Genomic DNA, 26,318 nt, shown 5'->3' with positions numbered 1-26,318 from the left:
GGAGAGTGGTGGAGCAAGACACTGTCCCTGTGAACAATTCCTCTGGTTTTTGGCTCAGGAGAGCAACCTTTGCCTTCCTCACAGCAGCTGACAACATGGGTTGCCTGAAGAGCCCAGGAGACAGCCACAAGAGGGAACAAGGTCAAACAAGCAGACAACATGTCACCCCAGAAGGAGCAGCCTTGTGCCAGGGCATTTCAAAACTGCAGCACAGCCCATCTGCCTATGCAGGCAATGAGCTGTGACTGGTGGAGCAGTCTGGGAGCCAGGCCAAGTGGTAGAAGGATGTGCTGTGTCCTCAGGCCAGGGAGGCTTTGGTCATCCAGGAGGGCACTGCATAGGCAGCAGGATATATATGCAGGACCCCTCCAGCACTTGGGACTCATCTTCTACCCCTTCTGACCTACTCTATGGCGGTTTTACTCAGCTGGGCAGCTGAGCTCCATCACAACTGCTATCTATTCCCCCTCCTCAAAGGGAAAGGGGGAGGAAATGCGATGAAAAGGGATCAAGGGTTGAGATAAGGACAGAGAGATCAATCACCAATTATTGTCATGGACAAGACAGATTCAGAATAGGGAGAATAATGTAATTAATTACCTATTACTAAAAAGCTAGAGCAGTGAGAAACTAAAAACAAACTAAAAACAACCTCCCCTGCCACCCTCTTCTATGTTCTTCCCCCAGGTGGCGCACGGGAACATGCCCTGGGGTCTGTGGTCAGTCCATAAAACTTCGACTCTGCCCCTCCTTCACAGTAACTCCCTGCACTTGTTCCAAATTAGGGTCCCTCCCACAGGATTTATTCCTTCCCAAATTGATCCTGCATGGGCTTCTCACAGGCAGCAGCTCTTTAAGAACTGCTGCAAATATGGGTCCGTACCACGGGGTCCATCTGTCAGGAGCAAACTGCTCCAACACGGGTTCCCCCATGGGCGGCAGCTCCCCCCAGAACTCCTGCTCCTGCGTGGGCTCCTGTCCACGGGCTGCAGCTCTGTCTCAGGGCCTGCACCACTGTGGTCCTCTCCATGGGCCACAGCCTCCTTCAGGCAAGATCCACCTGCTCCGCTGGGGAATCCTCCATGGGCTGCAGTGTGGAGATGTGCTCCACCGTGCTACCCATGGACTGCAGGGGGACAGCCTGCTCCACCAGAGGCCTCTCCAAGGGCCGCAGGGGAACTTCTGATTGAATGGAGTCAAATCCAGCTGTTGGCCTTTCACGAGTGGTGTTCCCCAGGGTTGTCGGTGTTGGGGCCCATCCTCTTTAATATCTTTGTTTATAAAGACATCGTAGCCCTGGAGTGTGTCCAGAGAAGGGCTACAAAGCTGGTGAAGGGTCTGGAGCACAAGTCCTGGGAGGAGCAGCTGAGGGAAGTGGGGTTGTTTAGTCTGGAGAAGAGGAGGCTCAGGGGAGACGTTACTGCCCTCTACAACTACCTGAAAGGAGCTGGGGGTCGGCCTCTTCTCACAGATAACTTGTGATAGGACTAGAGGGAATGGCCTCAGGTTGCGCCAGTGGAGGTTCAGGTTGGAAATGAGGAGAAATTTCTTCTCAGAAAGAGTAGTTAGGTATTGGAAGGGGTTGCCCAGAGCGGTGGTGGAGTCATCATCCCAGGGGGTGTCTAAAGAAAGATTGGCTGTGGTACTTGGGGACATGCTTTAGTGGATGATATTGGTGATAGGGGGATGCTTGGACCAGATGATCTTGGAGGTCTTTTCCAACCTTAATGATTCCATGATTCTATGATTCTGCTTTAGGACCTGGAGCACCTCCTCCCTCTCCTTCTTCACCGACCTTGGTGTCTGCAGGGCTGTTTCTCACTCCTCGCTGTCCCAGCTGCTGTTGTGCAGGAGTAGTTTTCCTTTTCTTAATTCTGTTCTCACACAGCCCAAAAAAACATTGCATATTGGTTTGGCTCTGGACAGCAGCAGGCCAGTTTGGAGCCAGCTGAAACTGGCTCTTATCTAACATGGGGCAGCTTCTGGGTCTGTTCAGCGTTGAGGAAAGAAGAATGAGAGGGGATCTTAATAATGTTTACAAATATCTTAAGTGTGGGAGACGGAGGGATTTGGCCAACCACTTTTCAGTGGTTTGTGGGGACAGGACAAGGGGCAATGGCCAAAAAAATGATCACAGGAAGTTCCGCTCCAACATGCGAAAGAACTTTTTCACGGTAAGGGTGATGGAACACTGGAATAGCCAGGCCAGGGAGGTTATGGAGTCTCCTTCTCTGGAGATATTCAAGTCCCGTTTGGACGCTTACATGGGCAACCTGCTCTAGGGAACCTGCTCTGGCAGGGGGGTTGGAACCGGTGATCTCTTGAGGACCCTTCCAACCCCTACAGTTCTGTGATTCTGTGACACCTCTGACAGAGACCACCCCTGCAGAACCCCGTTACCAAAACCTTGCCAAGGAAACCCAATACACCCTCCAGCACTTAGGACTCATCTGCTGCCCTACTGACGTGTTCCCGCCCAGGGAAATGCTTGACCTCTCATCTTGGTACTTAAAAGGAGATTCTGATGCCAACTGGGCAAATCTGAAATGAGGAAATGAAATGGCAGAGTTGACGGAAACCAAAGCACAACCTGTGCCATTAGGAAGGCTATTTTGCATTTGAGGTGAGTCTGATGGAAAATTACAGCCTGCGTAGAGTGACTGTGGGCCCGGGGCGATGCAGGAGAGGTATAAAAGAGGCCCCATCTCCTCACTCTCTTCATCCACTCCTCTCTCCTGCATCTCCCTGGGAACAAGGTGAGTCTTAAGGCCTTTCTCCTCCTTTTCATCCCTGGGGAGTTCTCATAACATGCCTGCACCTTCCTCCTCTGCTGGGTTTTCGGGTTGCTAGTCATGGGCGATGGAAGGGGTCAGGAGATGTGTCATGAAGTGAAGCTGTGGCTTGGCTGACGTACGTCCCGAGATATGGGCTTGGTGGGGAGCTCCTTTGGCCTGAAAGTTCTTGCCAACACTGTTGGGAACAAAGGGAAGGAGATGGCTGTGGGCCTCCTTAGACATCTGCCGGCTCCCCAAACAGCATGTGCCATTGCTATCCAGTGGTGTGCTGGCAGACTGCTCCTCTCTCACCAACATTCTCCTTTGGGGCCTCCCTCCCACAAGGTGCACGTCCTGCCCCGAGACATGTCCTGCTACAACCAGTGCCTGCCGTGCCTGCCATGTGGACCCTGTGGCCCGACCCCGCTGGCCAACAGCTGCAATGAGCCCTGTGTCCAGCAGTGCCAGGACTCCACTGTCGTCATCCAGCCCTCTCCTGTGGTGGTGACCCTGCCCGGCCCCATCCTCAGCTCCTTCCCGCAGAACACCGCCGTGGGATCCTCCACCTCCGCTGCTGTTGGCAGCATCCTCAGCTCTCAGGGAGTGCCCATCTCCTCCGGGGGCTTTGGCCTCTCTGGCTTTGGCAGCCGCTCCTGCGGCACAAGGTGTCTCCCGTGCTAAAACTGCTGGCAATGGCCCTGGAGAAAAACCCCCGGACCCAGATGTTGGCAGCGGATAGGGCACAGAGCATAGGCTTCTTATGTTCAGGGTGGCCAAACCTCCCCATCACCCCTTGGAAGAAGATGGGTCTCTCGGAGAGCAAGGCCCATGTCTGCCTTTCCCCTCCTCCACTCTCTCCTTTCCCACCAATGTCCTTGTTACTCAGCACGGTTCCACTGTGTTCTGAGTCCCACAACGTCATCATTGAGAGGACATGCTGACCCTTCTCCCTCAGTGGAGCAGACAGGTGGTCAAATGGTGGCATGCCCACCAAGGCCACACAGCTCATGCTCTCGTCTGCCCCTGGTGCTTCCTGCACTGGGGCTTCCTCTCGGAGCAACCTCTTTTCCATCTTTTGACTCGAATATTAAAGTTCTGCTGCATCTCAGCCTTCGCCTCTGAGTTGTCCTTCCCCTGCAGCTACTCTTCCAGGGTGCCTGGGGAGAGAGGTGTTGCTGACTGGTAGTTCTGGGAGCGGGTGGTTGCTGATGCTCATGCTTAGCAATCATTAACACAGGCTTGCATTCAGAATGCTTCTTCACGCATCAGGTCACCGTCTGGATTCTAAATATCTGCTTACTTAGAGCTGGATGGAATTATCCAATGTAGTTGAGTGGCCTCTGTGCATTTTGGTGTGCACACTGTTGCTTCTTCTCTGATTAGCACAACAGCATGAAGCAAGTAGTAAAGAACGAGGGATGACTACGTCCTTGACAAGGTGGAGGGCATAGCTGCCCAGGAGGAGCCAGGAAAACCCTTCCTAACAACAACACTGCAGAACTTGCTGTGCTTGGTCAAAGTCTTTCCTGCTACAGAGCCCAAAACTGGACACAGTGTTCTAGATGCATTTGGAGGAGTGTTGAGCGGAGTGGGATTGTCACTGCCCTCAATGACACCAAACTCTGTGGTGCAGTTGATAGAAGGAAGAGGTGCCATTCAAAGGGACCTCCACAGGCTGGGGAAGTGGGCCTATGTGAACCGCATGAGGTTCAACAAGTCCAACTGCAAGGTGCTGCACCTGGCTCAGGGCAGTCCCACACAGGAGTACAGACAGGGAGAAGAACTCATCAAGAGCAGCTGTGTGGAGAGAGACTTGGAGAGAGACTTTATCCTGCTCTGCCCTCGTGAGGCCACATTTGGAGTAGTGAGTCCAGGTCTGGGGCCCCCGGCACAAGAAAGATGTGGACTTCTTAGAGCGAGTCCAGAGTAGGGTAAAATATGATCAGACAGCTGGAGCGCCTCTCCTATGAAGAAAGGCTGAGAGAGCTCGAGATGTTCAGCCTGGAGAAGAGATGACTCCTGGGAGACTTCATTGTAACCTTTCAGTACTTAAAGGGGTCTCAGAAAAAAAGATTGAGAAGGACTCTTTACTTGGGTAGAACATGATAGGGCAAGGGGGAATGGTCTTAAACTAAAAGAGGACAGATTTAGACTAGACCTTAAGAGGAATTTCTTCACTGTAAGAGTAGTGAGGCACTGGAACAGGTTGCCAAGAGACGTTGTGGATGCCCCATTGCTGGAGGAGTCCAAGGCCATTCTGGATGGGGCCTTGGCCAATCTGATACAGCAAGTGGCATCCCTGTCTGTGGCAGGGGGGTTGGAGTTAGATGATCATTAAAGTCCCTTCCAACCTGAGCCCTTCCATGATTCTGTAATTCTATGATTCTTGAGCTCCTGACTATGCTTCTGCTCACACAGCCCGGGATGTCATTGGTGTCCTCGATGTCTGGGAACAGTGCTGGGAGTCACTTCTCTTTGGATGGGTTTACCACCCAAGCAACTTTTCCTGGACCAGCTTTCGGTCTGCTGCAATAGAGGGGCTGCAAGATAGATGATGTGGTGTGAGGGCAGGCTGGCAGGAAGACATCTGCCAGACTGGGCTCTGGGTGCCTGCGGTGCTGCTTTGGGGAGCTTGTGGACGGCCCTTAGAGACACTCAGAAAGCACCTGCTGTCTCTCCTCCTGCCCTCAGTCTCTCCCTGCCTCCCTCTTCCCCACAAGGTTTTGCAGGAAGCCCAGGGAACAGACGGAAGGAGTAGGGGGAGGACTGTGTGGTGGGTTGACCCTGGCAAGCATCTAAGCACCCACCATGCACTCGCTCACGCTGCAGCCGCAGCAGGACAGGGGAAAGAGTTGGAAGACGAAGAGACAGGAAAACTCCCCGGCTGATATAATGACATTTTAAGGAGGGAATGGGAAAAAGAAGCCCAGCAAGTCTCTGCAGGATGGCTACTTTGGAAGAACTGTCCCGCTGTTTTCTTGCCAAGCATGATGCTCTATGGTATGCAATATCATTGCATGGAAGGAGTAGGGGGAGGAGGACATGCACTGCCTGTGAGCCTGTCTGGTGGGCTGACCCCCAGCAAGGATCTAAACACCCACCACCCACTCGCTCACACCACAGCCACAGTAGGATAGGGGTGGCAGTTGCAAGACCAAGAGACAGAAAAACTTCCCAGTCAATATAATGACATTTTAAGAAGGGAATGAGAAGAAAAGAGAAAAAGATAATGACGTAAAGGCTGTGACTGACCACCTTTCACCAGCAGACCAATGCCAAGGAAGTCTCTGCAGAACAGCAAGTTTGGAAGAACTGTGCAGCCGTTTTGTTGCCGAGCATGATGCTCTATGGTATGCAATATCCCTTTGGCAAATTCGGGTCAGCTGTCCTGACTGTGTCCCCTCCTGAAAACTTCCCCAACCCTAGCCTGCTCTGTGAAAGTGCAGAGACGGAAACATAGAAGGCCTTGATGCTGAGCTAAATCGTTGGTGCGTCACCTCCACTGTTTTAGCCACACAATCAGAACACAGCACCATATTGCCTATGGTGAAGACAATTGCCTCAATCACAGCCAGAGCCAGTACAGCCTGCTTCCCCCACTCCCTCTCCTGGCCTGCTCTGGCGCCATTTTCTGCACAAGCCTCCCCGCCCAGCACAGCTGCCCCCAGAGCAGAAGGAATTGCCGCCCCTCCTCTCGCCTCTCTCCCTCTCCCCTGCTGCCCCTTCCCAGGAACCTGTGTGGCTGCTGCCCTCCCAGGGCCCCCTGCAGCTCTGGCTCCTTGCTGGAGGCCAGCAGTGGCCACATGCCGCCTTCAGCAGGATGTGCACGTGCCAAGATGGCACGCCAGGACAGAGAGGCAGCAAAGCTGGGCCTGATGGCCAGCGGCCCTGCAGAACTCATGGGCACCTCCCTCACGTGTGAGTGACAGTGCTTTCCCAAGGGGCCCTACTGCACAGGGCCTTACGCTTTGGGGAAGTGAATGGACCCATGTGCCCAATACTCCCACCAAAGTCCCCAGAGGAACAGCATTGGTCCTGACAGCAGGTGTCTGGAGCGTCTGCAGGGGAAGGACAACTCAGAGGCACAGGCTAGGATGCAGCAAAACTTTAATATTCGAGTCAAAAGATGGAAAAGAGGTTGCTCCGAGAGGAAGCCCCAGTGCAGGAAGCACCAGGGGCAGATGAGAGCATGGGCTGTGTGGCCATGGTGGGCATCCTGCCAGATGTCTATATGCCCACTCCACTGAGGGAGACAGGACAGAAGATCCTCTCTATGATGAAATTGTGGGATTCAGGGTCCAGAGAAGTTGCGGTGAGCAACAAGGGCACAGGCGGGAAAGGAGAGAGTGGAGAAGGGATAAGGCAGACATGGGCCATGCTCTCCAAGAGACCCATCTTCTTCCAAGGGGTGATGGGGAGGCTTGGTCACCCTGAACACAAGAAGCCTATGCTCTGTGCCCAGTCCGCTACCAAAGTCTGGGTCTCTGGGGGTCTTTCTCCAGAGCCAATGCCAGCAGCTTTAGCACGGGAAGCACCTCCTGCCACAGTAGCGGCTGCCAAAGCCAGACAGGCCAAAGCCCCCAGAGGAGATGGGCACTCCCTGAGAGCTGAGGATGCTGCCAACGGCAGCGGAGGTGGAGGATCCCACGGCGGTGTTCTGCGGGAAGGAGCTGAGGATGGGGCCGGGCAGGGTCACCACCACGGGAGAGGGCTGGATGACGACAGTGGAGTCCTGGCACTGCTGGACACAGGGCTCATTGCAGCTGTTGGCCAGCGGGGTCGGGCCACAGGGTCCACATGGCAGACACGGCAGGCACTGGTTGTAGCAGGACATGTCTCGGGGCAGGACGTGCACCTTGTGGGAGGGAGGCCCCAGAGGAGAATGTTGGTGAGAGAGGAGCAGTCTGCCAGCACACCACTGGATAGCAATGGCACATGCTGTTTGGGGAGCCGGCAGATGTCTAAGGAGGCCCACAGCCATCTCCTTCCCTTTGTTCCCAACAGTGTTGGCAAGAACTTTCAGGCCAAAGGAGCTCCCCACCAAGCCCATATCTCGGGACGTACGTCAGCCAAGCCACAGCTTCACTTCATGACACATCTCCTGACCCCTTCCATCGCCCATGACTAGCAACCCGAAAACCCAGCAGAGGAGGAAGGTGCAGGCATGTTATGAGAACTCCCCAGGGATGAAAAGGAGGAGAAAGGCCTTAAGACTCACCTTGTTCCCAGGGAGATGCAGGAGAGAGGAGTGGATGAAGAGAGTGAGGAGATGGGGCCTCTTTTATACCTCTCCTGCATCGCCCCAGGCCCACAGTCACTCTACGCAGGCTGTAATTTTCCATCAGACTCACCTCAAATGCAAAATAGCCTTCCTAATGGCACAGGTTGTGCTTTGGTTTCCGTCAACTCTGCCATTTCATTTCCTCATTTCAGATTTGCCCAATTGGCATCAGAATCTCCTTTTAAGTACCAAGATGAGAGGTCAAGCATTTCCCTGGGCGGGAACACATCAGTAGGGCAGCAGATGAGTCCTAAGTGCTGGAGGGTGTATTGGGTTTCCGTGGCAAGGTTTTGGTAACGGGGTTCTGCAGGGGTGGCCTCTGTGAGAAATGTCCAGAAGCTGCCCATGAGCTGCCTGTGGACCTCCTCTGAGCAGATCTGCCCCCAGGGCAGGGTCAGACATGGACGGTGGGAGGGAAGGGACACACAGGCTTCACCCTCCTGGCTAAAGAGATGGGGCTGTGTGTAGGAGCTCTCCTGAGTGCTTTCTGGTGGGAAAGAAAGGGTTGCAGAAAACATCCCTCCTGGCTAGGTCCCAGGCAATAAGTCTTCCAGCATTAGAGCTTCAGCACGCTTCCTCTGCCACGTCCCAAAGCCCTCCTCAGGCAACAGCACAAGCCAGCACCACTGGGGGGGGCAAGGAAGGTTCCCCTCATCTAGCGAGGGCTGGCAGGAACCAGCACTGCCACACAGCTGGACGTGCTCAGGGAGGGGACTTGCTCACAAGGGCCCTGGCTACAGAAACATCTCCCAGACTCCACCAAGGAGGCAATGCATCCCTGCTGCATGAGCAAAGCTCTTCCCTGCCCTGCAGACATGGGAGGCAGCTGGGGCACACCCCAGGGAGGCAAGGGAATGCCTTCAGCAGGCAAGCTTCCTGGGAGAGACTCTCCCTGCCCAGGACAAGTCATGCTCTAATTTGGGATTGGTCACATGCCACGCTTTTGGCGTGAGGCCAAGCCAGAGTGCCTGCTGTCTGCAGGCCTGAGCATCATGCAAGCTAAATCCCCCTCTGGCCAAGCAGCTCCATGCGAATCCAAGCTCAAGCTGTGCCATGCTCCAGGCAGCCCCAACAGCCATCACCCTGCAGCATGACCTTCTCACAAGTACTCTCATAGCTCAGGCAGCTCACAGGATTGCAGGCATGTTTTGCACAACAGGGCATGTCTTTGGGTGCGCTGCTGGTCAGGGAATGAGTCTGGCCAAAGTGCTTGGTATGGCAAGGAGAGTGGTGGAGCAAGACACTGTCCCTGTGAACAATTCCTCTGGTTTTTGGCTCAGGAGAGCAACCTTTGCCTTCCTCACAGCAGCTGACAACATGGGTTGCCTGAAGAGCCCAGGAGACAGCCACAAGAGGGAACAAGGTCAAACAAGCAGACAACATGTCACCCCAGAAGGAGCAGCCTTGTGCCAGGGCATTTCAAAACTGCAGCACAGCCCATCTGCCTATGCAGGCAATGAGCTGTGACTGGTGGAGCAGTCTGGGAGCCAGGCCAAGTGGTAGAAGGATGTGCTGTGTCCTCAGGCCAGGGAGGCTTTGGTCATCCAGGAGGGCACTGCATAGGCAGCAGGATATATATGCAGGACCCCTCCAGCACTTGGGACTCATCTTCTACCCCTTCTGACCTACTCTATGGCGGTTTTACTCAGCTGGGCAGCTGAGCTCCATCACAACTGCTATCTATTCCCCCTCCTCAAAGGGAAAGGGGGAGGAAATGCGATGAAAAGGGATCAAGGGTTGAGATAAGGACAGAGAGATCAATCACCAATTATTGCCATGGACAAGACAGATTCAGAATAGGGAGATTAATGTAATTAATTACCTATTACTAAAAAGCTAGAGCAGTGAGAAACTAAAAACAAACTAAAAACAACCTCCCCTGCCACCCTCTTCTATGTTCTTCCCCCAGGTGGCGCACGGGAACATGCCCTGGGGTCTGTGGTCAGTCCATAAAACTTTGACTCTGCCCCTCCTTCACAGTAACTCCCTGCACTTGTTCCAAATTAGGGTCCCTCCCACAGGATTTATTCCTTCCCAAATTGATCCTGCATGGGCTTCTCACAGGCAGCAGCTCTTTAAGAACTGCTGCAAATATGGGTCCGTACCACGGGGTCCATCTGTCAGGAGCAAACTGCTCCAACACGGGTTCCCCCATGGGCGGCAGCTCCCCCCAGAACCCCTGCTCCTGCGTGGGCTCCTGTCCACGGGCTGCAGCTCTGTCTCAGGGCCTGCACCACTGTGGTCCTCTCCATGGGCCACAGCCTCCTTCAGGCAAGATCCACCTGCTCCGCTGGGGAATCCTCCATGGGCTGCAGTGTGGAGATGTGCTCCACCGTGCTACCCATGGACTGCAGGGGGACAGCCTGCTCCACCAGAGGCCTCTCCACGGGCCGCAGGGGAACTTCTGATTGAATGGAGTCAAATCCAGCTGTTGGCCTTTCACGAGTGGTGTTCCCCAGGGTTGTCGGTGTTGGGGCCCATCCTCTTTAATATCTTTGTTTATAAAGACATCGTAGCCCTGGAGTGTGTCCAGAGAAGGGCTACAAAGCTGGTGAAGGGTCTGGAGCACAAGTCCTGGGAGGAGCAGCTGAGGGAAGTGGGGTTGTTTAGTCTGGAGAAGAGGAGGCTCAGGGGAGACGTTACTGCCCTCTACAACTACCTGAAAGGAGCTGGGGGTCGGCCTCTTCTCACAGATAACTTGTGATAGGACTAGAGGGAATGGCCTCAGGTTGCGCCAGTGGAGGTTCAGGTTGGAAATGAGGAGAAATTTCTTCTCAGAAAGAGTAGTTAGGTATTGGAAGGGGTTGCCCAGAGCGGTGGTGGAGTCATCATCCCAGGGGGTGTCTAAAGAAAGATTGGCTGTGGTACTTGGGGACATGCTTTAGTGGATGATATTGGTGATAGGGGGATGCTTGGACCAGATGATCTTGGAGGTCTTTTCCAACCTTAATGATTCCATGATTCTATGATTCTGCTTTAGGACCTGGAGCACCTCCTCCCTCTCCTTCTTCACCGACCTTGGTGTCTGCAGGGCTGTTTCTCACTCCTCGCTGTCCCAGCTGCTGTTGTGCAGGAGTAGTTTTCCTTTTCTTAATTCTGTTCTCACACAGCCCAAAAAAACATTGCATATTGGTTTGGCTCTGGACAGCAGCAGGCCAGTTTGGAGCCAGCTGAAACTGGCTCTTATCTAACATGGGGCAGCTTCTGGGTCTGTTCAGCATTGAGGAAAGAAGAATGAGAGGGGATCTTAATAATGTTTACAAATATCTTAAGTGTGGGAGGCGGAGGGATTTGGCCAACCACTTTTCAGTGGTTTGTGGGGACAGGACAAGGGGCAATGGCCAAAAAAATGATCACAGGAAGTTCCGCACCAACATGCGAAAGAACTTTTTCACGGTAAGGGTGATGGAACACTGGAATAGCCAGGCCAGGGAGGTTATGGAGTCTCCTTCTCTGGAGATATTCAAGTCCCGTTTGGACGCTTACATGGGCAACCTGCTCTAGGGAACCTGCTCTGGCAGGGGGGTTGGAACCGGTGATCTCTTGAGGACCCTTCCAACCCCTACAGTTCTGTGATTCTGTGACACCTCTGACAGAGACCACCCCTGCAGAACCCCGTTACCAAAACCTTGCCAAGGAAACCCAATACACCCTCCAGCACTTAGGACCCATCTGCTGCCCTACTGACGTGTTCCCGCCCAGGGAAATGCTTGACCTCTCATCTTGGTACTTAAAAGGAGATTCTGATGCCAACTGGGCAAATCTGAAATGAGGAAATGAAATGGCAGAGTTGACGGAAACCAAAGCACAACCTGTGCCATTAGGAAGGCTATTTTACATTTGAGGTGAGTCTGATGGAAAATTACAGCCTGCGTAGAGTGACTGTGGGCCTGGGGCGATGCAGGAGAGGTATAAAAGAGGCCCCATCTCCTCACTCTCTTCATCCACTCCTCTCTCCTGCATCTCCCTGGGAACAAGGTGAGTCTTAAGGCCTTTCTCCTCCTTTTCATCCCTGGGGAGTTCTCATAACATGCCTGCACCTTCCTCCTCTGCTGGGTTTTCGGGTTGCTAGTCATGGGCGATGGAAGGGGTCAGGAGATGTGTCATGAAGTGAAGCTGTGGCTTGGCTGACGTACGTCCCGAGATATGGGCTTGGTGGGGAGCTCCTTTGGCCTGAAAGTTCTTGCCAACACTGTTGGGAACAAAGGGAAGGAGATGGCTGTGGGCCTCCTTAGACATCTGCCGGCTCCCCAAACAGCATGTGCCATTGCTATCCAGTGGTGTGCTGGCAGACTGCTCCTGTCTCACCAACATTCTCCTCTGGGGCCTCCCTCCCACAAGGTGCACGTCCTGCCCCGAGACATGTCCTGCTACAACCAGTGCCTGCCGTGCCTGCCATGTGGACCCTGTGGCCCGACCCCGCTGGCCAACAGCTGCAATGAGCCCTGTGTCCAGCAGTGCCAGGACTCCACTGTCGTCATCCAGCCCTCTCCTGTGGTGGTGACCCTGCCCGGCCCCATCCTCAGCTCCTTCCCGCAGAACACCGCCGTGGGATCCTCCACCTCCGCTGCTGTTGGCAGCATCCTCAGCTCTCAGGGAGTGCCCATCTCCTCCGGGGGCTTTGGCCTCTCTGGCTTTGGCAGCCGCTCCTGCGGCACAAGGTGTCTCCCGTGCTAAAACTGCTGGCAATGGCCCTGGAGAAAAACCCCCGGACCCAGATGTTGGCAGCGGATAGGGCACAGAGCATAGGCTTCTTATGTTCAGGGTGGCCAAACCTCCCCATCACCCCTTGGAAGAAGATGGGTCTCTCGGAGAGCAAGGCCCATGTCTGCCTTTCCCCTCCTCCACTCTCTCCTTTCCCACCAATGTCCTTGTTACTCAGCACGGTTCCACTGTGTTCTGAGTCCCACAACGTCATCATTGAGAGGACATGCTGACCCTTCTCCCTCAGTGGAGCAGACAGGTGGTCAAATGGTGGCATGCCCACCAAGGCCACACAGCTCATGCTCTCGTCTGCCCCTGGTGCTTCCTGCACTGGGGCTTCCTCTCGGAGCAACCTCTTTTCCATCTTTTGACTCGAATATTAAAGTTCTGCTGCATCTCAGCCTTCGCCTCTGAGTTGTCCTTCCCCTGCAGCTACTCTTCCAGGGTGCCTGGGGAGAGAGGTGTTGCTGACTGGTAGTTCTGGGAGCGGGTGGTTGCTGATGCTCATGCTTAGCAATCATTAACACAGGCTTGCATTCAGAATGCTTCTTCACGCATCAGGTCACCGTCTGGATTCTAAATATCTGCTTACTTAGAGCTGGATGGAATTATCCAATGTAGTTGAGTGGCCTCTGTGCATTTTGGTGTGCACACTGTTGCTTCTTCTCTGATTAGCACAACAGCATGAAGCAAGTAGTAAAGAACGAGGGATGACTACGTCCTTGACAAGGTGGAGGGCATAGCTGCCCAGGAGGAGCCAGGAAAACCCTTCCTAACAACAACACTGCAGAACTTGCTGTGCTTGGTCAAAGTCTTTCCTGCTACAGAGCCCAAAACTGGACACAGTGTTCTAGATGCATTTGGAGGAGTGTTGAGCGGAGTGGGATTGTCACTGCCCTCAATGACACCAAACTCTGTGGTGCAGTTGATAGAAGGAAGAGGTGCCATTCAAAGGGACCTCCACAGGCTGGGGAAGTGGGCCTATGTGAACCGCATGAGGTTCAACAAGTCCAACTGCAAGGTGCTGCACCTGGCTCAGGGCAGTCCCACACAGGAGTACAGACAGGGAGAAGAACTCATCAAGAGCAGCTGTGTGGAGAGAGACTTGGAGAGAGACTTTATCCTGCTCTGCCCTCGTGAGGCCACATTTGGAGTAGTGAGTCCAGGTCTGGGGCCCCCGGCACAAGAAAGATGTGGACTTCTTAGAGCGAGTCCAGAGTAGGGTAAAATATGATCAGACAGCTGGAGCGCCTCTCCTATGAAGAAAGGCTGAGAGAGCTCGAGATGTTCAGCCTGGAGAAGAGATGACTCCTGGGAGACTTCATTGTAACCTTTCAGTACTTAAAGGGGTCTCAGAAAAAAAGATTGAGAAGGACTCTTTACTTGGGTAGAACATGATAGGGCAAGGGGGAATGGTCTTAAACTAAAAGAGGACAGATTTAGACTAGACCTTAAGAGGAATTTCTTCACTGTAAGAGTAGTGAGGCACTGGAACAGGTTGCCAAGAGACGTTGTGGATGCCCCATTGCTGGAGGAGTCCAAGGCCATTCTGGATGGGGCCTTGGCCAATCTGATACAGCAAGTGGCATCCCTGTCTGTGGCAGGGGGGTTGGAGTTAGATGATCATTAAAGTCCCTTCCAACCTGAGCCCTTCCATGATTCTGTAATTCTATGATTCTTGAGCTCCTGACTATGCTTCTGCTCACACAGCCCGGGATGTCATTGGTGTCCTCGATGTCTGGGAACAGTGCTGGGAGTCACTTCTCTTTGGATGGGTTTACCACCCAAGCAACTTTTCCTGGACCAGCTTTCGGTCTGCTGCAATAGAGGGGCTGCAAGATAGATGATGTGGTGTGAGGGCAGGCTGGCAGGAAGACATCTGCCAGACTGGGCTCTGGGTGCCTGCGGTGCTGCTTTGGGGAGCTTGTGGACGGCCCTTAGAGACACTCAGAAAGCACCTGCTGTCTCTCCTCCTGCCCTCAGTCTCTCCCTGCCTCCCTCTTCCCCACAAGGTTTTGCAGGAAGCCCAGGGAACAGACGGAAGGAGTAGGGGGAGGACTGTGTGGTGGGTTGACCCTGGCAAGCATCTAAGCACCCACCATGCACTCGCTCACGCTGCAGCCGCAGCAGGACAGGGGAAAGAGTTGGAAGACGAAGAGACAGGAAAACTCCCCGGCTGATATAATGACATTTTAAGGAGGGAATGGGAAAAAGAAGCCCAGCAAGTCTCTGCAGGATGGCTACTTTGGAAGAACTGTCCCGCTGTTTTCTTGCCAAGCATGATGCTCTATGGTATGCAATATCATTGCATGGAAGGAGTAGGGGGAGGAGGACATGCACTGCCTGTGAGCCTGTCTGGTGGGCTGACCCCCAGCAAGGATCTAAACACCCACCACCCACTCGCTCACACCACAGCCACAGTAGGATAGGGGTGGCAGTTGCAAGACCAAGAGACAGAAAAACTTCCCAGTCAATATAATGACATTTTAAGAAGGGAATGAGAAGAAAAGAGAAAAAGATAATGACGTAAAGGCTGTGACTGACCACCTTTCACCAGCAGACCAATGCCAAGGAAGTCTCTGCAGAACAGCAAGTTTGGAAGAACTGTGCAGCCGTTTTGTTGCCGAGCATGATGCTCTATGGTATGCAATATCCCTTTGGTAAATTCGGGTCAGCTGTCCTGACTGTGTCCCCTCCTGAAAACTTCCCCAACCCTAGCCTGCTCTGTGAAAGTGCAGAGACGGAAACATAGAAGGCCTTGATGCTGAGCTAAATCGTTGGTGCGTCACCTCCACTGTTTTAGCCACACAATCAGAACACAGCACCATATTGCCTATGGTGAAGACAATTGCCTCAATCACAGCCAGAGCCAGTACAGCCTGCTTCCCCCACTCCCTCTCCTGGCCTGCTCTGGCGCCATTTTCTGCACAAGCCTCCCCGCCCAGCACAGCTGCCCCCAGAGCAGAAGGAATTGCCGCCCCTCCTCTCGCCTCTCTCCCTCTCCCCTGCTGCCCCTTCCCAGGAACCTGTGTGGCTGCTGCCCTCCCAGGGTCTCCTGCAGCTCTGGCTCCTCACTGGAGGCCAGCAGTGGCCACATGCCGCCTTCAGCAGGATGTGCGCTGAGGCCAAGATGGCACGCCAGGACAGAGAGGCAGCAAAGCTGGGCCTGATGGCCAGCGGCCCTGCAGAACTCATGGGCACCTCCCTCACGTGTGAGTGACAGTGCTTTCCCAAGGGGCCCTACTGCACAGGGCCTTACGCTTGGGGAAGTGAATGGACCCATGTGCCCAATACTCCCACCAAAGTCCCCAGAGGAACAGCATTGGTCCTGACAGCAGGTGTCTGGAGCGTCTGCAGGGGAAGGACAACTCAGAGGCACAGGCTAGGATGCAGCAAAACTTTAATATTCGAGTCAAAAGATGGAAAAGAGGTTGCTCCGAGAGGAAGCCCCAGTGCAGGAAGCACCAGGGGCAGATGAGAGCATGGGCTGTGTGGCCATGGTGGGCATCCTGCCAGATGTCTATATGCCCACTCCACTGAGGGAGACAGGACAGAAGATCCTCTCTATGATGAAATTGTGGGATTCAGGGTCCAGAGAAGTTGCGGTGAGCAACAAGGGCACAGGCGGGAAAGGAGAGAGTGGAGAAGGGATAAGGCAGACATGGGCCATGCTCTCCAAGAGACCCATCTTCTTCCAAGGGGTGATGGGGAGGCTTGGTCACCCTGAACACAAGAAGCCTATGCTCTGTGCCCAGTCCGCTACCAAAGTCTGGGTCTCTGGGGGTCTTTCTCCAGAGCCAATGCCAGCAGCTTTAGCACGGGAAGCACCTCCTGCCACAGTAGCGGCTGCCAAAGCCAGACAGGCCAAAGCCCCCAGAGGAGATGGGCACTCCCTGAGAGCTGAGGATGCTGCCAACGGCAGCGGAGGTGGAGGATCCCACAGCGGTGTTCTGCGGGAAGGAGCTGAGGATGGGGCCGGGCAGGGTCACCACCACGGGAGAGGGCTGGATGACGACAGTGGAGTCCTGGCACTGCTGGACACAGGGCTCATTGCAGCTGTTGGCCAGCGGGGTCGGGCCACAGGGTCCACATGGCAGGCACGGCAGGCACTGGTTGTAGCAGGACATGTCTCGGGGCAGGACGTGCACCTTGTGGGAGGGAGGCCCCAAAGGAGAATGTTGGTGAGAGAGGAGCAGTCTGCCAGCACACCACTGGATAGCAATGGCACATGCTGTTTGGGGAGCCGGCAGATGTCTAAGGAGGCCCACAGCCATCTCCTTCCCTTTGTTCCCAACAGTGTTGGCAAGAACTTTCAGGCCAAAGGAGCTCCCCACCAAGCCCATATCTCAGGACATACGTCAGCCAAGCCACAGCTTCACTTCATGACACATCTCCTGACCCCTTCCATCACCCATGACTAGCAACCCGAAAACCCAGCAGAGGAGGAAGGTGCAGGCATGTTATAAGAACTCCCCAGGGATGAAAAGGAGGAGAAAGGCCTTAAGACTCACCTTGTTCCCAGGGAGATGCAGGAGAGAGGAGTGGATGAAGAGAGTGAGGAGATGGGGCCTCTTTTATACCTCTCCTGCATCGCCCCAGGCCCACAGTCACTCTACGCAGGCTGTAATTTTCCATCAGACTCACCTCAAATGCAAAATAGCCTTCCTAATGGCACAGGTTGTGCTTTGGTTTCCGTCAACTCTGCCATTTCATTTCCTCATTTCAGATTTGCCCAATTGGCATCAGAATCTCCTTTTAAGAACCAAGATGAGAGGTCAAGCATTTCCCTGGGCGGGAACACGTCAGTAGGGCAGCAGATGAGTCCTAAGTGCTGGAGGGTGTATTGGGTTTACGTGGCAAGGTTTTGGTAACGGGGTTCTGCAGGGGTGGTCTCTGTCAGAGGTGTCACAGAATCACAGAACTGTAGGGGTTGGAAGGGTCCTCAAGAGATCACCGGTTCCAACCCCCCTGCCAGAGCAGGTTCCCTAGAGCAGGTTGCCCATGTAAGCGTCCAAACGGGACTTGAATATCTCCAGAGAAGGAGACTCCATAACCTCCCTGGCCTGGCTATTCCAGTGTTCCATCACCCTTACCGTGAAAAAGTTCTTTCGCATGTTGGTGCGGAACTTCCTGTGATCATTTTTTTGGCCATTGCCCCTTGTCCTGTCCCCACAAACCGCTGAAAAGTGGTTGGCCAAATCCCTCCGCCTCCCACACTTAAGATATTTGTAAACATTATTAAGATCCCCTCTCATTCTTCTTTCCTCAATGCTGAACAGACCCAGAAGCTGCCCCATGTTAGATAAGAGCCAGTTTCAGCTGGCTCCAAACTGGCCTGCTGCTGTCCAGAGCCAAACCAATATGCAATGTTTTTTTGGGCTGTGTGAGAACAGAATTAAGAAAAGGAAAACTACTCCTGCACAACAGCAGCTGGGACAGCGAGGAGTGAGAAACAGCCCTGCAGACACCAAGGTCGGTGAAGAAGGAGAGGGAGGAGGTGCTCCAGGTCCTAAAGCAGAATCATAGAATCATGGAATCATTAAGGTTGGAAAAGACCTCCAAGATCATCTGGTCCAAGCATCCCCCTATCACCAATATCATCCACTAAAGCATGTCCCCAAGTACCACAGCCAATCTTTCTTTAGACACCCCCTGGGATGATGACTCCACCACCGCTCTGGGCAACCCCTTCCAATACCTAACTACTCTTACTGAGAAGAAATTTCTCCTCATTTCCAACCTGAACCTCCACTGGCGCAACCTGAGGCCATTCCCTCTAGTCCTATCACAAGTTATCTGTGAGAAGAGGCCGACCCCCAGCTCCTTTCAGGTAGTTGTAGAGGGCAGTAACGTCTCCCCTGAGCCTCCTCTTCTCCAGACTAAACAACCCCACTTCCCTCAGCTGCTCCTCCCAGGACTTGTGCTCCAGACCCTTCACCAGCTTTGTAGCCCTTCTCTGGACACACTCCAGGGCTACGATGTCTTTATAAACAAAGATATTAAAGAGGATGGGCCCCAACACCGACAACCCTGGGGAACACCACTCGTGACTGGTCAACAGCTGGATTTGACTCCATTCAATCAGAAGTTCCCCTGCGGCCCTTGGAGAGGCCTCTGGTGGAGCAGGCTGTCCCCCTGCAGTCCATGGGTAGCACGGTGGAGCACATCTCCACACTGCAGCCCATGGAGGATTCCCCAGCGGAGCAGGTGGATCTTGCCTGAAGGAGGCTGTGGCCCATGGAGAGGACCACAGTGGTGCAGGCCCTGGGCCAGAGCTGCAGCCCGTGGACAGGAGCCCACGCAGGAGCAGGGGTTCTGGGGGGAGCTGCCGCCCATGGGGGAACCCGTGTTGGAGCAGTTTGCTCCTGACAGATGGACCCCGTGGTACGGACCCATATTTGCAGCAGTTCTTAAAGAGCTGCTGCCTGTGAGAAGCCCATGCAGGATCAATTTGGGAAGGAATAAATCCTGTGGGAGGGACCCTAATTTGGAACAAGTGCAGGGAGTTACTGTGAAGGAGGGGCAGAGTCGAAGTTTTATGGACTGACCACAGACCCCAGGGCATGTTCCCGTGCGCCACCTGGGGGAAGAACATAGAAGAGGGTGGCAGGGGAGGTTGTTTTTAGTTTGTTTTTAGTTTCTCACTGCTCTAGCTTGTTAGTAATAGGTAATTAATTACATTAATCTCCCTATTCTGAATCTGTCTTGTCCATGGCAACAATTGGTGATTGATCTCTCTGTCCTTATCTCAACCCTTGATCCCTTTTCATCGCATTTCCTCCCCCTTTCCCTTTGAGGAGGGGGAATAGATAGCAGTTGTGATGGAGCTCAGCTGCCCAGCTGAGTAAAACCGCCATAGAGTAGGTCAGAAGGGGTAGAAGATGAGTCCCAAGTGCTGGAGGGGTCCTGCATATCCTGCTGCCTATGCAGTGCCCTCCTGGATGACCAAAGCCTCCCTGGCCTGAGGACACAGCACATCCTTCTACCACTTGGCCTGGCTCCCAGACTGCTCCACCAGTCACAGCTCATTGCCTGCATAGGCAGATGGGCTGTGCTGCAGTTTTGAAATGCCCTGGCACAAGGCTGCTCCTTCTGGGGTGACATGTTGTCTGCTTGTTTGACCTTGTTCCCTCTTGTGGCTGTCTCCTGGGCTCTTCAGGCAACCCATGTTGTCAGCTGCTGTGAGGAAGGCAAAGGTTGCTCTCCTGAGCCAAAAACCAGAGGAATTGTTCACAGGGACAGTGTCTTGCTCCACCACTCTCCTTGCCATACCAAGCACTTTGGCCAGACTCATTCCCTGACCAGCAGCGCACCCAAAGACATGCCCTGTTGTGCAAAACATGCCTGCAATCCTGTGAGCTGCCTGAGCTATGAGAGTACTTGTGAGAAGGTCATGCTGCAGGGTGATGGCTGTTGGGGCTGCCTGGAGCATGGCACAGCTTGAGCTTGGATTCGCATGGAGCTGCTTGGCCAGAGGGGGATTTAGCTTGCATGATGCTCAGGCCTGCAGACAGCAGGCACTCTGGCTTGGCCTCACGCCAGAAGCGTGGCACGTGGCCAATCCCAAATTAGAGCATGACTTGCCCTGGGCAGGGAGAGTCTCTCCCAGGAAGCTTGCCTGCTGAAGGCATTCCCTTGCTCTCCTGGGGTGTGTCCCAGCTGCCTCCCATGTCTGCAGGGCAGGGAAGAGCTTTGCTCATGCAGCAGGGATGCATTGCCTCCTTGGTGGAGTCTGGGAGATGTTTCTGTAGCCAGGGCCCTTGTGAGCAAGTCCCCTCCCTGAGCATGCCCAGCCGTGTGGCAGTGCCAGTTCCTTCCAGCCCTCGCTTGCTGAGGGCGAGCTTCCTTACCTGCCTTGTGGTGCTGGCTTGTGCTGTTGCCTGAGGAGGGCTCTGGGACATGGCGGAGGAGGTGTGTGGAAGCTCTAATGCTAGGAGAAGACATATTGCCTGGGACCCAGAGACGAGTCCCAGCCAGGGGGAAGATGTTTTCTGCAACCCTTTCTTTCCCACCAGAAAGCACTCAGGAGAGCTCCTACACACAGCCCCATCTCTTTAGCCAGGAGGGTGAGGCCTGTGTGTCCCTTGCCTCCCACCGCCCATGTCTGACCCTGCCCTGGAGGCAGACCTACTCAGAGGAGGTCCAGGGGATCCAGGATCAGAGGGTAGTTCAGTCCCCAGTCTGTAGTGCTGCAAGAGTTTGTTCCTCCTCCTGTGCAGGACCTGCCTTTTGTCCTTCTAGAATGCCAAGAGGTTCCTGTGGGCCCATTCCTGCAGCCTGTCTAGGTCTCCCCTTGTGCAACCCTGCCCTGGAGCGCATCAGCTGGACCTCAGTTACTGTCTTTTGCCAAGTTAGTGGAAGTGGTAATGGCATCAAGGCAGACAGCTGAAAGCATTGGCACAACCTGGATGCCTGGGGAGGCAAGGACAGGTGACCGTTGGAAGGACCCATGCAGGACGGAGGAGAGAGAAGCTTGTGGAGCATCTTTAATGAACAGGACCTTGGATGCTCTGCTGAGGATTGCAGCTCCATGACGAGTGGGACCTCTTCCTGCAAAACACATTACCAACCATTCCCCCAAAGTGCACCAAGCCATGTCCTGTCCTCTGCCTGAATGCAACCACAGCGGCACTCGGGCTCATTTTCTGCTCATACTGATACGATCCTGCTGGGGTATTCCTTGGGTCCCTCCTAGCAGCACTAGAAAGTAGCCTGTATGGTAAAATAGGCATGTCAGAAATGAGAAAATGAAATGGCAGATTTGATGGAAACCAAAACAGAACCTGTGCCATTAGGAAGCCTATTTTGCATTTGAGGTGAGTCTGATGGAAAATTATGGCCTGCATAGAGTGATTGTGGGCCTGAGGCAGTGCAGGGGAGGTATAAATGCAGCCCCATTTCCTCTGTGTCTTCATCCACTCCTGTCTGCTCCATCTCCTTGGGATCAAGGTGAGTCTGAAGTACTTTATCCTCTTCTCCTTCCCTGGAGATTTGTTAGCAAATGCCTGCCCCTTCATATTCTCCTGGATCTTGGGAGCGCTAGTCATGGGGGAGAGAAGGCATCAGCAGGTGTGTCATGGAGAGGAGCTGGGGCTTGGATGAGGTGTATCTGACGCTATGGGCTATGTGGGGATCTTTGTGGATCTTGACTTTCTTACCAAGGACATTGCAGACCGAGGGAAGGGGAAGGCTGTGGGCCTCCTTACACAGCTGCCAGTTCACGAAACAGCATGTGCTGTGGTTCTCCCCTGGTGGGCTGTATGATGCTCCTCTCCCACCCATGTGCTCCTCCTGTTCCTCTCTCACACCAGGTGCACGTCCTGCCCTGAGACATGTCCTGCTACAACCAGTGCCTGCCGTGCCTGCCATGTGGACCCTGTGGCCCGACCCCGCTGGCCAACAGCTGCAATGAGCCCTGTGTCCAGCAGTGCCAGGACTCCACTGTCGTCATCCAGCCCTCTCCTGTGGTGGTGACCCTGCCCGGCCCCATCCTCAGCTCCTTCCCGCAGAACACCGCTGTGGGATCCTCCACCTCCGCTGCCGTTGGCAGCATCCTCAGCTCTCAGGGAGTGCCCATCTCCTCCGGGGGCTTTGGCCTCTCTGGCTTTGGCAGCCGCTACTGCGGCAGGAGATGTTTCCCCTGCTAAAGCTGCTGCTATCTGAACTGGGGCCTCTTCAGAGGGTGACCTCATTTCCCTCTTTTGACTCGAATATTAAATTTCTGCTGCATCCCAGTCTGCAGTGCTTAATTGTCTTTCCCCTGTAGACACTCCAGACACCTTCTGTCAGGACCGATGCTGTTGCTCTGGGGACATCAGTGGGCATGTGGGCCACATTGGGTCCATTCACCTTCTCCAAGGGTGAGGCCCTGTGCAGTAGGGCCCCTTGGGAAAGCACTGTCACTCATACGTGAGAGAGGTGCCCATGAGTTTTGCAGGGCCGCTGGCCATCAGGCCCAGCTTTGCTGCCTCTCTGTCCTGGCGTGCCATCTTGGCCTCAGCGCACATCCTGCTGAAGGTGGCATGTGGCCACTGCTGGCCTCCAGCGAGGAGCCAGAGCTGCAGGAGACCCTGGGAGGGCAGCAGCCACACAGGTTCCTGGGAAGGGGCAGCAGGGGAGAGGGAGAGAGGCGAGAGGAGGGGCGGCAATTCCTTCTGCTCTGGGGGCAGCTGTGCTGGGCGGGGAGGCTTGTGCAGAAAATGGCGCCAGAGCAGGCCAGGAGAGGGAGTGGGGGAAGCAGGCTGTACTGGCTCTGGCTGTGATTGAGGCAATTGTCTTCACCATAGGCAATATGGTGCTGTGTTCTGATTGTGTGGCTAAAACAGTGGAGGTGACACACCAACAATTTAGCCTATCGTCAAGGCCTTCTATGTCTCCCACTCTGCACCCTGACAGAACAGCCTAGCATTTTCCTGGGACAGAGTTAACATTCCCCATAGCATCCCCTAGAGTGCTGTGCTCTGCACTTAGAGCCAGAACGGCATTGCTATCTCACCAGTGTTTGTGTTACTGTGGAGCAGTGCTGGCGTAGCATCAAGACTCTCTGCTAGCCCCCAAGGGCAGGAGGTGGGGAATGGGTGAGTGGTGGGGAGGGGTTATCTGCAGGGCAGCTGAGCTAAACCAACCAAAGTGCTATTCCACACCATTTGTTGTCACACCCAGTAATAGAAGCAGAGGAAGAAGAATGAGTGCTCTTGTTATGAAAACATCTGTCCTCCCAAACAACCACTGTGGTTATTGAGGCCCAGGTTCCCAAGACGTGGCTGAAAATCGCTTACTGTTCGGAAGGAGAGAATAATTTGTTTCCCTTTTCTTCCTTGCATCCTTTGCTTATTTTTTCTCTCTTTTTTTTTTTTTTCCTTAAATTTGATTGTCCTTATCTCCACTTGTGAGACGATTTTATTTTTCCCATTGTATTTTCTCCACCCCTTCTCATCCTTTTATGATGGGGAGCAAGAGAGCAGTGTGGTGGAATTCAGTTGGCCAGTAATGAGAAACCATCAGAGTAGGCAGGTGCTTAGAAGGGGACACAGCTAGGACAGCTGACCTAAATTGACCAAAGGGATATTGCATACCATATCGCATCATACTCAGCAACAAACCAGGGGACAGTTGTTCCAAAGTAGCCATTCTGCAGTGACTTGCTGGGCATTGGTCTGCTGGTGGGAGGTGGTGGGACACAGCCTTTGCATCACTTGCTTTTTCTCTTTTGTTTCCCATTTCCTTCATAGAATGTCTTTATGTTGACCTGGGACTTTTTCTCACTCTTGGTCTTCCAGCTCTCTTTGGCTGAGTGTGCAGTGTGAGCAAGTGGGTGGTGGGTGCTTAAATGCTTGCTGGGTTCAACCCATCACACAGGCTCACAGGCAGTGCATTGTCCTCCTCCCCCTACTATTTCCATCTGTTCCCTGGGCTTCCTACAAAATTTTGTGGGGAAGAGGGAGGCAGGGAGAGACTGAGGGCAGGAGGAGAGGCAGCAGGTGCTTTCTGAGTGTCTCTAAGGGCCGTCTACAAGCTCCCCAAAGCAGCGCCCAGGTCACCCAGAGCTCAGGCTGGCAGATGCCTTCCTGCCAGCCTGTCCTCATGACACATCATCCATCTTGCAGCCCCTCTATTGCAGAAGACTGAAAGCTGGTCCAGGAAAAGTTGCTTGGGTGGTAAACCCATCCAAAGAGAAGTGAATCCCAGCAGTGCTCCGAGACATCGAGGACACCAATGACATCCTGGGTTGTGTGAGCAGAAGCATAGTCAGGAGCCCAAGGCTGATGACAATTGCACTCTGCTCAGCATTCCTTCAAATGCATCTAGAACATTATACCCAGTTTGGGGCTGTGTAGCAAGAAAGACATTGACCAAGCACAGCAAGTTCTGCAGTGTTATTGTTAGGAAGGGATTTCCTGCCTTCTCCTGGGCCGCTATGCCCTCCTCCTTGCCAAGGAAGTAGTCGTCCCTTCTTCCTTACTATGCTGTTATGCTAATTAGAGAAGAAGAAAGAGTGTGCACACCAAAATGAATGCAAGCCTTTGTTAACGATTGCTAAGAACGAGCATCATCAGAACTACCAAAATGCACAGAGGCCACTCAACTACATTGGATAATTCCATCCAGCTCTAAGTAAGCAGATATTTAGAATCCAGACGGTGACCTGATGCGTGAAGAAGCATTCTGAATGCAAGCCTGTGTTAATGATTGCTAAGCATGAGCATCAGCAACCACCCGCTCCCAGAACTACTAGTCAGCAACACCTCTCTCCCCAGGCATCCTGGAAGAGCAGCTGCAGGGGAAGGACAACTCAGAGGCGCAGGCTGGGATGCAACAGAACTTTAATATTCGAGTCAAATGGGGGAAAAGACATCACTCTGAGAGGAGGCCCCAATGCAGGAAGCACCAGAGGCAGATGGGAGTGTCAGCTGTGTGGCCATGGTGGTCATCCCACCAGCTGTCCATCAGCCCACTTGCTGTAGGAGAAGTGCCAGCAGGTCCTCTCTAGGTTGATGCTGTGGGACTCAGAGCCCAGTGGAGCAGTACTGAGCAAAAGAAGGACACAGATGGGAAAGGAGAGAGTGGAGGAGGGGAAAGGCAGACATGATTTTTCCAAGAGCCCAGACAGGCTCCATCCTCTTGCAAGGGTTGCTGGGGATGGTTTGACCCCTCTGAATACAAGAAACCAATGATCTGTGCCCAGTCCGCTACCAACTTCTGGGTCCCTGGGGATCTTTCTCCAGGACCATCACCAGCAGCTTTAGCAGGGGAGGCACCTTGTGCCGCAGTAGCGGCTGCCAAAGCCAGAGAGGCCAAAGCCCCCGGAGGAGATGGGCACTCCCTGAGAGCTGAGGATGCTGCCAACGGCAGCGGAGGTGGAGGATCCCACGGCGGTGTTCTGCGGGAAGGAGCTGAGGATGGGGCCGGGCAGGGTCACCACCACGGGAGAGGGCTGGATGACGACAGTGGAGTCCTGGCACTGCTGGACACAGGGCTCATTGCAGCTGTTGGCCAGTGGGGTCGGGCCACAGGGTCCACGTGGCAGGCATGGCAGGCACTGGTTGTAGCAGGACATGTCTCAGGGCAGGAGGTGAACCTGATGGGAGGGAGGGACAGGAGGAGCACATAGGTGAGAGAGGATCAGTCTGCCAGTCCACCCCAGGAGAGCCGTGGCACATGCTCTTTGGGGAGCTGTCAGCTGTACAATGAGGCTCAAGAAATCCTCCTTAAGATTCAACCCAAAAGGTCTGCCAAGAGCATCCAGACTGAGCCAGGTCCTCCCCTGGCCCATTGCTTGGGATACATGTCAGTAGAGCCCAACTTTTCTCCATGATACATATGCTGTTCTCTTCCCTCTCCCATGAGTAGCATCCCTGGGAAACCAACAGAGGATGAAGGTGCAGGCATGTGCTAACAAATCCCAAGGGAAGAAGAAGAGGGGAAAGGGCTTCAGACTCACCTTGATCCCAAGGAGATGGAGGAGGCAGGAGTGGATGAGAGACTAAGGAGATGGGACCACTTTTATACCTCCCCTGCACCGCCCCAGGCCAACAGTCACTCTATGGACGCCGTAATTT

The 26,318-nt window shown here is 54.0% G+C and overlaps 5 protein-coding genes and 1 pseudogene across 6 annotated transcripts; 3 read left to right on the top strand and 3 right to left on the bottom strand.

The window, feature by feature from the left end:
* The first annotated feature begins 2,689 nt into the window (after positions 1–2,689).
* On the top strand, positions 2,690–3,588 carry LOC308181560 (feather keratin 1-like). The gene is made up of 2 exons (XM_080564947.1): positions 2,690–2,756; positions 3,120–3,588. The coding sequence occupies exon 2, from the start codon at positions 3,141–3,143 to the stop codon at positions 3,453–3,455; it is 315 nt and encodes a 104-aa protein (XP_080421073.1). The 5' UTR covers positions 2,690–2,756; positions 3,120–3,140; the 3' UTR covers positions 3,456–3,588.
* Positions 3,589–6,864: 3,276 nt separating this feature from the next.
* LOC308181550 (feather keratin 1-like) lies at positions 6,865–8,825 on the bottom strand (annotated as a pseudogene). The gene is made up of 2 exons (XR_013956153.1): positions 7,993–8,825; positions 6,865–7,629 (listed from the first exon to the last, which is right to left on the bottom strand). The product of XR_013956153.1 is annotated as a feather keratin 1-like (transcript).
* Positions 8,826–12,116: 3,291 nt separating this feature from the next.
* LOC308181540 (feather keratin 1-like) lies at positions 12,117–12,871 on the top strand. The gene has a single exon (XM_080564933.1). The coding sequence runs from the start codon at positions 12,202–12,204 to the stop codon at positions 12,730–12,732; it is 531 nt and encodes a 176-aa protein (XP_080421059.1). The 5' UTR covers positions 12,117–12,201; the 3' UTR covers positions 12,733–12,871.
* Positions 12,872–16,142: 3,271 nt separating this feature from the next.
* LOC308181565 (feather keratin 1-like) lies at positions 16,143–17,329 on the bottom strand. The gene is made up of 2 exons (XM_080564952.1): positions 17,271–17,329; positions 16,143–16,907 (listed from the first exon to the last, which is right to left on the bottom strand). Exon 2 carries the CDS (start codon positions 16,884–16,886, stop codon positions 16,572–16,574), a length of 315 nt encoding a protein of 104 aa, XP_080421078.1. The 5' UTR covers positions 16,887–16,907; positions 17,271–17,329; the 3' UTR covers positions 16,143–16,571.
* A 4,358-nt stretch (positions 17,330–21,687) lies between these two features.
* LOC308181566 (feather keratin 1-like) lies at positions 21,688–22,493 on the top strand. Its single transcript, XM_080564953.1, has 2 exons — positions 21,688–21,708; positions 22,071–22,493. Exon 2 carries the CDS (start codon positions 22,092–22,094, stop codon positions 22,404–22,406), a length of 315 nt encoding a protein of 104 aa, XP_080421079.1. The 5' UTR covers positions 21,688–21,708; positions 22,071–22,091; the 3' UTR covers positions 22,407–22,493.
* A 2,572-nt stretch (positions 22,494–25,065) lies between these two features.
* LOC308181564 (feather keratin 1-like) lies at positions 25,066–26,226 on the bottom strand. Its single transcript, XM_080564951.1, has 2 exons — positions 26,201–26,226; positions 25,066–25,837 (listed from the first exon to the last, which is right to left on the bottom strand). Exon 2 carries the CDS (start codon positions 25,814–25,816, stop codon positions 25,502–25,504), a length of 315 nt encoding a protein of 104 aa, XP_080421077.1. The 5' UTR covers positions 25,817–25,837; positions 26,201–26,226; the 3' UTR covers positions 25,066–25,501.
* Between the last annotated feature and the right edge of the window lie 92 nt (positions 26,227–26,318).

This window comes from Anser brachyrhynchus, assembly GCF_964034855.1.
Source record: "Anser brachyrhynchus genome assembly, chromosome: 22".
In the NCBI taxonomy this organism is placed as follows: Eukaryota; Metazoa; Chordata; class Aves; order Anseriformes; family Anatidae; genus Anser; species Anser brachyrhynchus.
The sequence above is the reverse complement of the archived record's forward strand: the minus strand, read 5'-3'. Positions and strand labels throughout refer to the sequence as shown.